At 42.0% G+C, this 15,843-nt stretch overlaps 2 protein-coding genes across 7 annotated transcripts in view; one reads left to right on the top strand and one right to left on the bottom strand.

Annotated features, from left to right (window-relative positions):
- kiaa1328 (KIAA1328 ortholog) overlaps positions 1 to 1,140 on the bottom strand; it is a 275,580-nt gene extending 274,440 nt beyond the window's left edge. For 3 of the 5 annotated variants that reach the window (XM_078551400.1, XM_078551422.1, XM_078551406.1), the window contains exon 1: positions 1,032 to 1,140. In XM_078551400.1, coding sequence (XP_078407526.1) covers positions 1,032 to 1,080 — 49 coding nt within the window. In that variant the 5' untranslated portion in view covers positions 1,081 to 1,140. The remainder of the gene's footprint in view (positions 1 to 1,031) is intronic. The other 2 variants (XM_078551413.1, XM_078551417.1) reach the window with 2 other exon arrangements.
- A 262-nt stretch (positions 1,141 to 1,402) lies between these two features.
- Positions 1,403 to 15,843, top strand: part of tpgs2 (tubulin polyglutamylase complex subunit 2) — a 51,211-nt gene continuing 36,770 nt past the window's right edge. The window contains exons 1-3 of one of the 2 annotated variants that reach the window (XM_078551337.1): positions 1,577 to 1,614; positions 4,877 to 4,956; positions 12,788 to 13,056. In XM_078551337.1, coding sequence (XP_078407463.1) covers positions 13,027 to 13,056 — 30 coding nt within the window. In that variant the 5' untranslated portion in view covers positions 1,577 to 1,614; positions 4,877 to 4,956; positions 12,788 to 13,026. Of the gene's footprint in view, positions 1,615 to 4,876; positions 4,957 to 12,787; positions 13,057 to 15,843 lie in introns of both variants that reach the window. The other variant, XM_078551329.1, reaches the window with a different exon arrangement.

Below are 15,843 nucleotides of genomic sequence, written 5' to 3'. Positions count from 1 at the left end.
ACATTAAGCATCATACTACCAATGATATCTTCCAAATCATTAATAAAGTGAAGAGCAAGTCTCAACGCAGGTTCCTGAAGAACCAAACAAGACACAAATTTACTTATTATCCACTTCCTATTGCCCTTCAAATGAAGATTTTTTAAAGAAATTAAGATGCACAACTAGCAGACATCTCCATTAATTCATTCTAGTAATTTCACTATAAATATCAAACTATAATTTCTGTAATTTTCAAGTTCCAGCTTACTTTACTTTCTAAATATAACCACAACATGGGTCTCATTTGTGTTGGCCTATGTAATAACAGTAACTACATTTCAGATGTATTTAATTGGGATGTTCAGAAATCATGTAAGAAACCCCAGAATATACTAGATAGATATGCAAGTTTTTATTTTATTGCAACTAGTAAGATAGATGCAGAAGTGATAAATCTTTGTATTATTATTCACATCCCAATTTCTAATACAATTAGAAATCTAAAAACACGGGACAAACTCAATAGAGTGAATAAAACACTGGTCCACCAGAACTGAGTACAGCTCATGCAAGTACACTAATCTTAGTCACGTCACTGTACAGCTTTATTAATGTACCAATAAAACTTAAAGGGGGGGGTTTGACGTTACAATTCCATTTTAGAAGTGTTTTTTTCGTAACTCGATGTTTTGAATTTCTACCATAGAGCAAGAAAGTAATTGAAAATACTACATACAACTGTTGCATAAAACATCGCAGTCTATAAATTTATAACCTAAAGTAAATTCTTACTTATTGACAACAATGTTGTTTAGCAAGTTTGAAGCAAAATCACCAACCTAGAAACAACGGAGCTGAGTTAACAGAAGTTGCCATTATTATTTAATCAAAGACATTAATTGACCTGATGAGCAATATATTAATTTTCAGGTATTACACATAAAGACTGAATTTCAAAACGCGATATCGTGCTAATACTTCTGTCTCCAAATATTGATGGACAATCTCCCATAAAATGTTCCTTGATTTTAAAAAATACAAAAGGATACGATCTTTGCTCCAGAAAACTTCACTCACCAAATTGCCAGCCTTCGCCATCTTAAACAACCGCCACTCCCATCGTGCACCCGGTACTCCCGGTGACGTCACCCAATCAGCCCTCCCCCTGTGCTCTTCTACGGGTTCACCCCATCTGCTCTGCCACGCCTCCCCACTCTCCACCTCCGCCTTCGCCCCACCCACTCTCCACCTCTGCCTTCGCACCGCGCTCCCTCCTCAGTCTCTCTCCTCGCTGCCCCGCCCCTTCATCGGTCCAGCACCTCCTTCTGCCCCGCCCACTCCTGCTCATGAGTAACGTCCGATGAGCGGGAGCCGGGGGAAAACTACAGCACCCAGAGGGCTTTGTGTTTGACGCATTCACTGCGTCGAGGCGAGGGGCGACAACAAGGAGACGGGAAAAGGTCGCTCTTTATGCGGCGCTTGACATATATTTAAGATATTTATATGTATATACAGTGAACTAGTTTTGTCTAGATTGCTGGAAAGGGGGCTGGGTCAGGATGGAAGATGGTAAAACGGAGAATATGAAGGACTTGGTAGACCGGCTGACTTTAGGTGTAACCAGGATATTAGGTGAGTGTGGGGCAGTTAGTTACCATGGAAATTAGCAGGTGAAGCCGGGCTTTACCTGTGTGTGAGGCGGGAAGAAGCTCAGCTCACATGATCATAAATATTAGAAAGGTTACCTTGAGGAAAATGATGGTGTCCAAACGGGAGAGACATAATACTAAATATGACACTGAGCTACATTAGGGGATGTTAGATCTGATGACCATAAGCTTAGTCAAAGAGAGAGGTTTTTCCAAACAGTATCTTTTAAAAGAGGAAAAAGTGGTGGGGAGGGAATTCCTGAACTTAAAGCCTAGGCAGCTGAAGGGTGGCCATCAGTACATTGTGCTCCTCACTGCCACCCCTCCCCCCCCCCCCCCCCCCCATTTGAATGGCTTGCCGTACCACAGTGCCATGGTCAGTCCGTTCATCCACTCTGCAGCCCCCACTCTCATCCAAACAAGCTGAAAGAACCTCAGACCTGTTGGACAATTGCAGAGGCTGACACTCTTACACTCCTGACCTCTGGGTCACCTTACCTGCCTCAGCTACAGTCACATCCTCCTGTCCTTGATCACCTTCCAAATCAGGAGATGCTATCCTAATGGGTGTGACCGCCTCCTGGTACAAAGTGTACAGGTAACTTTCCCCTTCCCTGATGTGTCGCGATGTCCGCAGCTCAGTCTCCAGCTCAATGAATTCTAGATTTAGTATTAGGAAGTGAAGCTGGGCAAGTGGATGAAGTAGCAATGGGTGACCGTTTTGGAGATGGTGACCATAATACAGTTAGATTTAATATAATTATGGAAAAGGATAAAGATAGAACAGGAATATAAGTTCTAAATTGGGGAAAAACAAATTTTACGAAGCTGAGAAGTGATCTGGCAAAAGTGGACTGGTTACTTGAAGGGACATCAGTGACAGACCAGTGGGGAGGCATTCAAAAGTGAGATTCTGCAGACGCAGTATATACATGTCCCCACAAAGAATAAAGGGTGGTACTGCCAAATCTAAACCCCCCTGGTTATCAAGAAGTCTACAGGTAAGATAAAGCAGAAAAAGAAAGCTTATGATGATCACAAAAAACTTAATATTATACAAAGCCTAAGAGGAGTATAGAAAGCACAGGGTTGAAGTAAAAAAGGAAATTAGGAAAGCAAAGAGAAGATATGAAAAAATATTGGCAGGTAAAAATCAAAGAAAACCCAAAGATGTTTTACCTGTACATTTAGAGCAAGAGAATAACTAAGGAAAGGGTAGTTCCAATCAGAGATGTGTATGGTAACTTGTGCTCTGATGGAGAAGATGTGGGCAGGGTTTTCAATGAGTACTTTGTCTCTGTCTTCACTAATGAGAGGGATGAAACAGATATTCTAGTTAAAGAGGAGGAGTGTGAAATATTGGGTACGGTAAGCATAGTGAGAGAGGATGTACTGGAAGGACTGACATCCTTGAATGTGGATAAGTCACCAGGGCCAGATGGATTATACCCCAGGCTGTTAAGGGAAGCCAGGGAGGAAAGAGTGGACTCTCTGAGGATAATTTTCCAATCCTCACTAGATACAGGCGAGGTACCAGAGGATTCAAGGTCTGCAAACGTACCATTATTTAAAAAGGGTGCTAGGGTTAGACGAAATAATTAGATGCCAGTCAGTCTGACTTCGCTGGTGGGCAAATTATTGGAATCAATTCTGAGAGACAGGATAAGCTGTCATTTAGAAAGGGATGGATTAATCCAGGATAGTCAGCATGGTTTTGTTAGGGGAAAGTCGTGCCTTACTATTATTTAATCAAATTTTTTGAGGAAGTAACAAGGAGGATTGATGAGTAGTTCAGTGGATGTTGCCTACATGCATTTTAGTAAGTAATTTGACACGGTCCCACATGGCAGACTGGTCAGAAAAGTAAAAGCCCATAGGATGCAGAGGAATGTGGCAAATTAGATTCAAAATTGGCTCAGCATCAGGAAACAAAGGGTAATGGTTAATGGATGTTTTTGCAAATAGAAAATGGTTCCACAGGGCTCAGTGTTGGGCCTCTTGCTGTTTGTTGTATATATTAATGATTTGGACTTGAACGTGGGTGGCATGATTGGGAAATTTGCAGAAGACACAAAAATTGACCGTGTCATTGATAGTAAAGAGGATAACTGTTGTCTCCAGAATTATATCAATGGTTTCGTTGAGCGACCTGAAAAGTGGCAAATGGAATTCAATCCAGAGAAGTGTAAGGCAATGGATTTGGGAGGGCAAACAAAGCTAGGGAATGCACAATAAATGGGAAGATATTGGGAGAGGTAGAGGAAGTGAGAGACCTTGGTTTGCATGTCCACAGATCCATGAAGGTGGCAGGACAGGTGGATAAGGTGGTAAAGAAAGCATATGGAATGCTTTCCTTTATTGAACGAGGTATAGAATACAAAAGCAAGGATGTAATGATGGAACCGTATAAAACACTGATTGAGCCACAACTGGAATTTTGTGTACAGTTCTGAGCACCACATTACAGGAAGGACATAATTGGTCTGGAGAGAGTGCAGAGGAGATTTACAAATCTGTTGCCAGAGCTTGAAAATTGCAGCTGTGAAGGAAGATTGGATAGACTGGGTTTGTTTTCTTTGGAACTGAGGAGGCTGAAGGGCGACCTGATTGAGGTATACAAGATCATGAGGGGCCCAGATAGAGTAGAGTGGAGTAGACAGGGATGCTCTGTTTCCCCTAGCAGAGAGGTCAAATTACCAGTGGGCGCAGATTTAAGGTGATTGGTGGAAGGATTAGAGGGAACATGAGGAAAAACTTCTTCATCAAAGGGCGGTGTGTGTTTGGAATTCACTGCCTGGTATGCTGGTGGAGGCAGAAACCCTCAATTCATTTAAAATGCACCTGGATCTGCACCTAAAGTGGTGTAACCTGCAAGGCTATGGTCCAGGTGCTGGAAGGTGGGATTAAAATGGGCAGCTAGTTTTTTTATTTTTTATTTTTTGGCCGACGCAGATGCATTGGGCTGAATGGCCTCTTTATGTGCTGTAACTTTTCTGTAGTTCTATAGTGGGATCAAAATTGAGGTGCTCAAGAGTCCTGAATTAGATGAGTTTTTATTTTATTTATGTTTTTATTTTAGAACATCAAGATGTCTTTAATTTTGAGTTTTAATGTGTCAAGTTGATGAGAAGCTCTAAATGTAAATAAATCCATTTAAATAGAGACAGCTGCAGTTAACAAATTAATCGAAGTACGGTAATGAAGGTGTCTACAAACCCCATTTACCAATACTTCTAACATTTTAGAAAGTCGACCTGGTGTGACAGAAGTTAGATATGTGGAAAAGGAACCAGCAGAACGTCATATGATTATATCATGGGAGCAGGTGAGCAGTCTGGCCTTTTTACTTTGGATCTGAACTGTATACTTAACTTTTGATTTACTTCTTGTAAGGGATTATTTTAGATGATATTTTGAAGCTCCTATGCTTTGTTCCTGTCAAATCAAAACATTGTTTTGCTGTTATCAGTCAGTGACATTTACATTTGATAATGTTGTGCTATCTTTGACAAATGAGCCACAGGAGGCTCAGGTACAGGTCACGATCGTTTATTCGAGCAATTGCAGGGAGAGAACCACCTCAAAGCAGCTTGAAGTAGCACTCTACCAAATTACAAGTATAGCTTATTTATACATCATTGATCATGTACAAGAACATTGTTCAGATTCCAATCTTGTCAGCATACAGGTTTACATTCCAGGTACATACACCCCCCTTTCACCCAAGCAAAGCCTTCTCTCTCTATCTAAGCTGGAACCATCTGTCCTTTCCTTAACCATTGAAGAGCACATTTATTTTTTTCTCTGTCTCCAGTCTGGCTCCCAGGGCCTTTCTGGTGATTGCAGGCCCTAAGGGTGTGCAAAGTTCATCTGGTAACCTTTAACTGTTAATGTACTTGATGGCACTGACTGGCAGGGTTTTTGAGTAATTCCCTTTCAATAAATTCTTACTGTACTCCCCCTAACAATAATAACACGGCTAATTAAAGAATAAAAGCAAAAAACTGTGGATGCTGGAAATCCAAAACAAAAATAAAAATACCTGGAAAAACTCAGCCGGTCTGACAGCATCTGCGGAGAGGAACACAGTTAACGTTTCGAGTCCGTATGACTCTTCAACAGAACTAAGGAAAAATAAAAGAGAGGTGAAATATAAGCTGGTTTAAGGGGGGGTGGGACAAGTAGAGCTGGATAGAAGGCCAGTGATAGGTGGAGATTGCCAAAAGATGTCATAGACAAAAGGACAAAGAGGTGTTGACGGTGGTGATATTAGCTAAGAAATGTGCTAATAGGTGACATTAAGGGTAGAAAGCAGGACGAGCAAGGTACAGATAGCCATAGTGGGGGTGGGGTGGGGGAAGGGATCCCAGTTTATATTTCACCTCTTTTATTTTTTCTTAGTTCTGTTGAAGAGTCATACGGACTCGAAACGTTAACTGTATTCCTCGCCGCAGATGCTGTCAGACCTGCTGAGTTTTTCCAGGTATTTTTAGTTTTGTTTTAATTAAAGAATAAAGTTGATCATTAATTGTCACTTAGCACACTAAACTTCAGATAAAACATGCATAATAAATTTAAAAATTCATAGCATTGACAATATAAACTTTGTCACTTAATTGTAGATTAATTGCCTAACCAGTGGCTTTCTCTTTTTCACTTTTGACAAAGCTCTTGTAACTGTCATCAATACAATATTCTACATTGTAGAGAATACTGCCATATACACAATGTAGATTTGTATTGTACAACATCATATATTAAGAAGTTAATACTGTTCTTTGCTCATGGTCACCACGCTTGGATATTTTTAGTTGTGGTTTCTAAAAAGTGCTGGCCTGCGGGGAAGTCCGTTATAGGAGACCCAACTATTATCAGAGTTTTTGTCATCAATTTAAAATCATAAGAAATAGGAACAGGAGCAGACCATACGGTCCACCAAATCTGCCCCGCTGTTCAATACGGTCATAGTACTTTAATATTGCTTTCTTCCCATCCCTATATCCCTTGATTTCCCTGAGAAATCAAAAATCTGTCTATCTCAGCCTTAAATGTATTCAACAATGGAGCATCCAGAACATTCTAGGGTAGTGAATTCCAAAGATTTACAGTCCTTTGAGTGAAGAAATTTCTCCTCATCTCAGTCTTAAATGATCAGCCCCTTATCCTGAGGCTGTGATCCCCGGGTTGAAGTTTCCCCAGCCAGGGGAAACAATCTCCCAGTGTCTACCATGTCAAACCCCTTCAGAATCTTATATATTTCAATAGGATTATCACTCATTCTTCGAAACTCCAGAGATTATAGGCCCAAATAACTCTGTTGCTCATCACAGGACAGCTCTCTCATCCTAGGAACAATCTAGTGAACTTTTGCTGTTTTCTTCCAATGCAAATATATCCTTCCTAAAGTATGGAAACCAAAACTACGCGCACTACTCCAGATGTGATATCACCAAAGCCCTGTACAATTATAACAAGACTTTGTTATCCTTGTACTCCAATCCCCTTGTAATAAAAGCCAACACGCCATCTATATTCTTAATTGCTTCTTAGGCCATCATGCTAACTCTGTGTTCCTAGTAAGAGTACACCCAAGTCCCTTTGAACATCAAATTCTGCTTTTCTATTCTTACTATAGAGGTCTTGTGGCGCGGTGGGTAGCGAGCCTGCCTCTGAGCCAGAAGTTCCAGGTTCAAGTTCCGCTCCAGACTTGATAGCCAAGGAAGGGACATTCAACGCGGCCAAACAGATATCAACTTGTAAATCCTTCCAACATAAGCCAATGACGGGTGGGAGAGAATATCGGTCAGCCATGTGATGGAAAGAAATTGGAACCTCTACCGTCATTATCCATGGCTCCAGGCTACAACATGCATTGAAAAGCATATATTGCCATAGCAACTCAGACTCCTTGAGGGGCTGGATGGCTGAATGACCATTGTGGATGAGATTGGTGCCAACAGCACAGGGCTCGATCCTCATTCTGGCTGGGGTAGATTTAGAACCTGCCTCCTCGCCCTATCTGTGGCGGAAGTCATGGCACTGTGAGCTGGACCTGCCTTCGGGCAGAGAACTCGAGAAGGAGAAGATTCTTCCTACCAAAGTGAATAACCTCATGCTTCCCCACGTTATACTCCATCTTTTGCCTTGTTGCCTACTCACTTAACCTGTCCATATCCCTTTGCAGCTTCCTCCTCACAGGTTATATTCCCACTTAGCTTTATATCGTCAGTAAACTCCGATACATTATTCTCAATCTCTGCATCCAAGTCATTAACTTTATTATGACCTTCATACTTTCATGTTTTCAGAACTGAACCTGGTATACCCAGCTAATTTTTTGTTTAAGAGTTTTCCCAGAATGCATGACAGTTACTCTGTTCCATAAACGAGGCAATGTTGCATAGGAATGTATAGGTTCAAAAACAATGCACAGTTCACTACCTCTATCCCTCAATCGATTTATTTTTCCCGATATCTGTTAAATCCTTATTAAACTATTGATATTGCCAACCTTGCTCACTTCCTTGGATAGCCCATTTCAATCATTCACCACCTTCTATGCCAAAGTTACAGGTAATCTATTTATTTTCCTTCTCTCAAGTCCCTCATTGGTGTATTGGAACCACATTTAATTGTTTCTTGGGGTTCAACTTATAAATATATTCATAATTTTCAGCATGACCTTGGTGATTACATTGAGCTTGTTGGACAACTTGCCAAGGTTCCAAGGCTGGAGTTCCGGTGATACTAATTTCCATTTATTTTTGTTTTTTAGTATAATTGAAAATCAACCAAAGGTCCTGGTCACTTCATAAGTTACCCTGCAAGTAAACTAAATTCCTTACTGAGACAAACTAACACAAAAACTATGGTTGAAAATAAATCCTAAGCTTTGGCTCTCCTGCCATATTCTCATTCATGTACCTCTTAACAGAACACCTTCCTATTTCTTGAACTGATCAGAAAATTCAGGTAATTCTGTTTTACAAGTGAAACTGTTCCTGCCTTATAAAACAGCTCACCCGCCCATATGACTTGCAAAAAGGTACTTCAGTGTGTGCAAACGCTGTGTATTGTTTTGCTGCGTAATATCTTAAAATGATGAGTGCTGCCCAACTGGAACTTGAAACTGGCAAATCACATTCCAAACTGCAAAGTTAACTGCCCAAACAGCAAGTAAACAGCTTTCACTGTTTACATCTAGCAATCAAAGGGACAAGCCACCCTAAACACAACTCTATCTTAGTGACAGAACAATATATTATGTATTTCATTTAATGAAATTTTGTCATTATAAAAATGTCATCTAATTTAACATGTGTAGTACACCAGGAGATTTGCTAAAGATATTAAAATGACACCTTCTCTCGCACTTTCAGGCATTTCACTTTGTTGTTTGCTTCAAATTTTGTAATGGGAACATAGTAACAAGTCTGAACACTTAACTAAATGAAGTAGCAAAAATCTGCAAATCTCTTTTTTCTTAAAGCAGAAACTGAACCAATCAAATTGTTCAAAATGGTTTTTCAAAAATTTAAGGAAATAAGGACAAATATTCAAGTATTAGGATTCATAATTAAACAGAACACTAAAAGTTGCATAATGCACAAAATGTGATCCGTGTCTGCTTTTAAATACTTCAAATAATATTTTTACTTGGAGGCCATGGCCTCCTTTGAAAGCCTGGACTTGGAGTTCATATTCTTGCCAGAGATGATACACTGCCAGTTGAAAAGAGTTACCAACACCTGTGCCTACAATTTCCAGTAAGTCGCTGTTTTCATATTCGTGTTTATACAATGTGGAGAATTTCCCAGTAAGCATTAGCATAATTTTCTCCATTTAACTAGAAGTATATTTCTTTTTCATTCTATTTGCAAGTACTACAGTTTGACCAGCGTTGGTCTTGGCTCAGTTGTTACCACACTCCCCTCTGAATCAGAAGGTTGTATTTAAGTCTGACTCCAGAGCCTTGAGCACGTAAGTGTAGGCTGACAATCCTGTGCAGAACTGAGGGTGTTGCAGTCAGAGTCTTTTGGACAGGACGTTAAACTGAGAACCTACCTGCCCTCTTTGATTTTAAAGATCCAGTGGTATTATTTTGAAGAAGAACAGGAGAATTGTCCTGGTCAATATTTATCCCTTAATCAACGTCACTAAACAGATTATCTGGTGATTACTACATTGCTAGTTGTGAGAGCTTGCTGTGCCCAAACTGACTACTGTGTTTCGTACGTTATAATGGTGACTACACTTTACTTCTACTTAACTGGTTGCAAAGCACTTTGGGATGTCCTGAGGTCGTGACATCAATGCAAGGCTTTCTTTTTATATTTCATCATTTTTCTAAATTACTTGGAAACAAACTGGAAGATTAATATTAGACCGTTTCCTTAAGGAAAATTTCAATTCAAATCATTAACAACTGCATGTTCAGAGACCCAGACTACCTCAAAGAAAGATAGTTGTGCTTCAAGAACTTTGTCATGAGAATTCAAAAACATCCTTGCTTTATAGGAAATTTATTTTTCTCTGACAAAAATCAAAGCCTGTCTTTGCTCAAGCTATGTCAGGTTTTACTTTTTCAAATGCTTTGAAACAAGGATGAATTCAAGAACATTTGAGGGGAAGTTTGGGATATAATATCAACTGCTTATAATTTTTACTTCAGGCAGACTTAGAGCATCAGAGATTAATCTTTTTACAAGAATACTGAAATAAATACAGAAAATGCTGGAAATAGCAGGCATGGCAGTATCTGTGCAGAGAGTCAGGTAATGTTTCAGGTCAATAACTCTCAGAGCTGTGAGTAGTTTGGATTGTAACAGTGTTTAAGTAAGGCAGGAAAATTGGGGTAAGAAAAGCAAAAAGGGAAAAGAGACAAAAGGAAAATTCGTCACTCTCTTTCCCTGCCTTGCTTAAACACTGTTACATCTCAAAGTACACTCTGTTCCAGCGAAGGGTCATCTCCTGAAACATTAACTCTGTTTCTCTCTCAAAGATGCTGTCAGACCTGCTAGAAATTTCCTGCAATTTCTATTTTAATTTATGATTATTTTCATTTGCCATGAACATAAAGGTTTATTTATATAACTGCTGTTAGTAAGGGAAATAATTTATTTTACAAGACCCAGTCAAAATACACTTGTTTGACTGTCTCTGGATAATTCTTCACAAATTCTTTTCACAAGAAATGTAAATCTCTCCCTTTCCTCTCTTCCAAACTCCAGTACCATGTGGAAACAGCATAAGCCAAAAAAAGAGAAATCGTTTTTAATTTATATAGCACTTTTCACGACTATCAGGCATCTCAAAGTGTTTTTACAGCAATGAAGCGCTTTTGTGAAGTGTAGTCACTTTTGTATTGTAGGAAACCATCTTGAAGGTTTTATGAAATATTCTTTGATCCAAAAGCAGAATTTGACAACAAGCCACAAGGAAATTTTAGGCCAAGTAACCAAACGTTTTCCCAAAGGTAGGTTTTAAGAAAAGTCTTAAAGAACACAGAGCGCTGGATAGGCAGAGTGGTTTAGAAAGAGTATTCCTGATTTTAGGGTCGAGGGAACTGAATGCTAGGCCATCCATGCTGACATGATCAAAATCAGGGCCATACAAGAGACCAGAGTTGAACAGAGATACCTCCGATATCTTCTATTGCTGGAGAAGGTTACAATGTCACCACAGAGCAACATATAAGTGAAAAATAAAAAGACAAGGATAGATCCTTGGAGGGCCCAGGTGGTAATGGTGTGGAAATGGTAAGATAAGCCATTGCAGTTGTTTTCTGGCTACAACTAGGCAGATAAGAATGGAACTGGCAACATCAATCCCATCCAGTAAGACAATGGAGGAGGAGAATTGGGAGAGGATGGTGCGGTCAACTTTTTTTAAAAATGTATTCATGGGATGTGCACGTTGCTGGCAAGATCAGCATTTATTGCCCTTGGAGGGGTGATGATGAGTCACTTTGTTGATTCGCTGCAGTCCCTGTGGGGTAGGTATACCCAGGGTACTGTTAGGGAGTTCTAAGCTTTTGACTCAGCAACAGTGAACAAATGGTGATTATAGTTCCAAGCCAAGATGGTTCGTGACTTGTGGCTTGGAGGAAAACTTGCAGGCTTTGGTGTTCCCATACATCTGCGGCCCTTGTCCTTCTACATAGATGTGGGTTGTGAAGGTGCTGTTGAGAGAGGCTTGGCGAGTTACTGCTGTGCATTTTGGAGATGGTACACACTTGAGCCACTATGCACCAGTGGTCATAAAATCACGGAATGGTTACTGAGGGAGTAAGTGTTTAAGTGGGTTGATGGATTGGTTTATCCTGATGGTGTCAAACTACTTGAGTGTTGTTAGAGCTGCACTCAGCCAGGAAATTGGAGAGTATTCCATCACACTCCTGACTTGTGTCTTATAGGTGGTGGCCAGGCTTGGGGGAATCAGGAAGTGAGTTACTCTCCACAGAATTCCCAGCTCTGACCTGCTGTTATAACCAAGGTATTTATATGACTGGACCAGTTAAGTTTCTGGTCAGTGGTAACCCCCAGGATGTTGATGGTGTGTGGAATTGTGTCAAAGACAGCAGACAGGTTGAGGTGGATGAGTAGAAATAATTTACCATAAGTCACAATCAAATGGGATGTAATTTGTGACTTTGATAAGAGTCATTTCAATGTTGTGGAAACCTGATTGGAGGGTTTAATCGTGGAGTAGCAGGAAATATGGGCACAGATTTGGGAGGTTGACAACATGTTCAAAGACTTTGGAGAGGAAAAGCAGGTTGAATTTGCTCTGGTAGTTTGAGGGCAGAGTGATGAAGCATGGGTTTTCTGAGAAGAGGATTAATGTTGAAAGATTTGAAGGGGTGTGGGACAGTACCCAAGAAGAGGGACTCATTAACAGTGAGTGAAATTTTCTACTTTTGAAGCAATGTGCAGTGGCGGGCAGGTTTCGCAGCATGTTTCCTGCTGGTCGGAATGGTGGGAATTTGTGCCCAACTCCATGCTCGAAAACTCATTAATTATGCACAGGCCAGTATCTCACTGAATCACATGGCAGGTCAGGATCTGAACCATTCGCCCTGCTGTTACCTAATAGGGTTGAAGGTCCGGACGCCATATTTAAACATCACCTGAGCGCACATATTTCACTCTCTCCAGCCCAGCTGTCTTTCAGAAACCCCCAGAGATGGCTGCCAACATAAAAAAGAAGGCTGCACCCTACTTCTGCCACAGTACCCTCCATCCTTCATAAGAGGAGTACGGCAGCATGGGGATGTCCTTTACCTCAAGGATGGCTTCAAGAAGTATACCAGCCACACCTCTCCAGCCTGCGAGGCCATCGCGAGGCAGTCAGCGTGGCTGGCAACAGCACCTGGAACGCGATCCAGCGCAGGAAGATGATGACTGATCTCATCCGCTCTGCCAGTGTAAGTCAACCTTCAGTTCCTTCCATCATGCGCTCAAAGGGCTACACTCTTCAGGGATCTCACTTAACATTAGCAGGGGACAGATTTCAGCACTGATTGTCGCACAGATATATTCACATCGCCATCATCTCATCTACCATGCTACACACACTCCATCTTCAGCCCTTTCTGAGGAGGCCTCATCACATACAGGAGGCATGCATGTTTCCCAACCTCTGCTCCTTCCCTTCTCATCACATTCCTTGCATTTCTCTTCATGCAGTCCTAGCTTTCCCACAAAAAAAGGGAAAGATCCCAGACTGGAGATGGGACGGCCAACAACACACCCCTCACTACATTCGAGGAGGACACCATCAAGCCAGCTTATCCCAGCAACCTAGCACAAATGACAGCTCCATGAGTTCATCACATCCTGACACCACCTCTGTCTTATGGGCACCAGCAGATCTAGGCACAGGCAGAGGACCAAAATAAGCACCAGCCCCCAGATCACCAGAGAGGAGGAAGCTGAAATGGCCTAGCAAGCCACTCGGTTGTATCAAACTGCTACAAAGTCTCAAAAAAGGAATGAAACCAGACGGACCACCCGACATTGACCTAGGCAGCGGAAACAACAAGGGCAAACTCGGCCCTGTCAACCATGCAAAGTCCTTACTAACATCTGGGGGCTAGTTCCAATATTGGGAGAGCTGTCTCTCAGACTGGTCTAGCAAAAGCCTGACATAGTCATCCTCACGGAATCATACTTTACAGATGATGTCCCAGACACCACCATCACCATTCCTGGCAACCATGCCACCAGCAGGACAGACTCAGCAGATGTGGCGGCACAGTGGTGAAAAGTCAAGAGGGAATTGCCCTAGGAGTCCTCAACATCGACTCCGGACCCCATGAAGTCTAATGGCATCGAGTCAAACATGGGCAAGAAAACCTCCTCCTGATTACCATGTACCGTCCTCCATCAGCTGATGAATCAGTGTTCCTCCATGTTGAACATCACTTGGAGGAAGCATTGAGCGTGGCAAAGGCGCAGAATGTACTCTGGCTGGGGCACTTCAATGTCCATCACCAAGAGTGGATTGGTAGCACCGCTACTGACCGAACTGGCCAAGTCCTAAAGGACATAGCTGCTAGACCACATCTACAGCAGGTGGTGAAGGAACCAACAAGAGGGAAAAACATACTTGACCAACCATACTCACCAACCTGCCTGCCGCAGATGCATCTGTCCGTGACTCTGCCGTGGTCACTCCTCCGATACTGTCTTTGTGGAGATGAAGACCCACCTTCACATTGAAGATACCCTCCATCATGTTGTGTGACACCACTGCCATGCCAAATGGGATAGATTTCAAACCGTTCTAGCAACTCGACCGGGCATCTGAGGCACTGTGAGCTATCAGCAGCTGCAGAATTGTACTCGAACGCAAATCTGTAACCTCATGGCCTGGCATATTCCCCACTTTACCATTACCATCAAGCCACGGGATCAACCCTGGTTCAATGAAGAGTGCAGGAGAGCAAGCCAGGAGCAGCACCAGACATATCTAAAAATGAGATGTCAACCTGGTGAAGCCATAACACAGGTCTACTTGCCTGCCAAATAGCATAAGCAACGAGTGATGGACAGAGCTAAGCGTTCCCACAACCGGCGGATCAGATCTAAGCTCTGCAGTCCTGCCACATCCAGTTGTGAATGGTGGTGGAGGCTCCACAAATATCCCCATCCTCAATGATGGGGGAGCCCAGCACAACAGTGCGAAAGATAAGGCTGAAACATTTGTTACAATCTTCAGCCAGAAGTGCCAAGTGGCTGATCCATCTCTGCCTCCTCCGGAGGTCCCCAGCATCACAGATGCCAGCCTTCAGCCAATTCAATTCACTCCACGTGATATCAAGAAATGGCTGAAGGCTGGATACTGCAAACACCCTGGGCCCTGACAATATTCCGGCAATAGTACTGAAGACTTGTACTCCAGAACTTGCTGTGTCCCTATCCAAGCTGTTCAAGCTACAACACTGGCATCTACCCAACTATGTGGAAAATTGCCCAGGTATGTCCTGCACACACAAAGCAGGACAAATCTAACACGGCCAATTACCACCCCATCAGTCTACTCTTGATCATCAGTAAAGTAATGGAAGGGGTCATCAACATAAGAACATAAGAACTAGGAGCAGGAGTAGGCAATTCAGCTCCTTGAGCCTGCCCCACCATTCAATACAATCATGCCTGATGTAATTTTTGCCTCAACTCCAATTTCCCGCCCTCTCCCCATAACCTTTCAACCCGTTACTAATTAAAAATCTGTCTATCTCCTCAAATTTATTTAGCATCCCGGCATCCACTGCACTCTGAGGTAGTGAATTCCACAGATTCACGACCCTTTGAGAAAAGTAATTCCTTCTCATCTCTGATTTAAATCTACCACCCCTTAGCCTAAAACTATGGCCTGTCATTCTAGATTGCCCCACAAGGGGAAACATCCACTCCACATCTACTTTGTCTACCCCCTTTAGCATCTTAAATACCTCAATTAGATCCCCTCTCATCCTTCTAAACTCTAGCGAGTATAGGCCTAAACTGCTCAATCTCTCCTCGTAAGACAAGCCCCGCATCTCTGGAATCAATCTAGTGAACTTCCTCTGAACCGCCTCCAATACAACTACATCCTTCCTCAAGTAAGGGGACCAAAACTGTGCACAATACTTCAGGTGCGGTCTCACCAATGCCTTGTATAGTTGCAACAACACTTCCCTATTTCTATACTCTATTCCTTTAGCAAT

The sequence above is a fragment of the Cetorhinus maximus genome, chromosome 1, assembly GCF_964194155.1.
Source record: "Cetorhinus maximus chromosome 1, sCetMax3.hap1.1, whole genome shotgun sequence".
Classification (NCBI taxonomy): Eukaryota; Metazoa; Chordata; class Chondrichthyes; order Lamniformes; family Cetorhinidae; genus Cetorhinus; species Cetorhinus maximus.
Note: the sequence above shows the minus strand (reverse complement) of the source record. Positions and strands in the feature narration are given on the sequence as shown.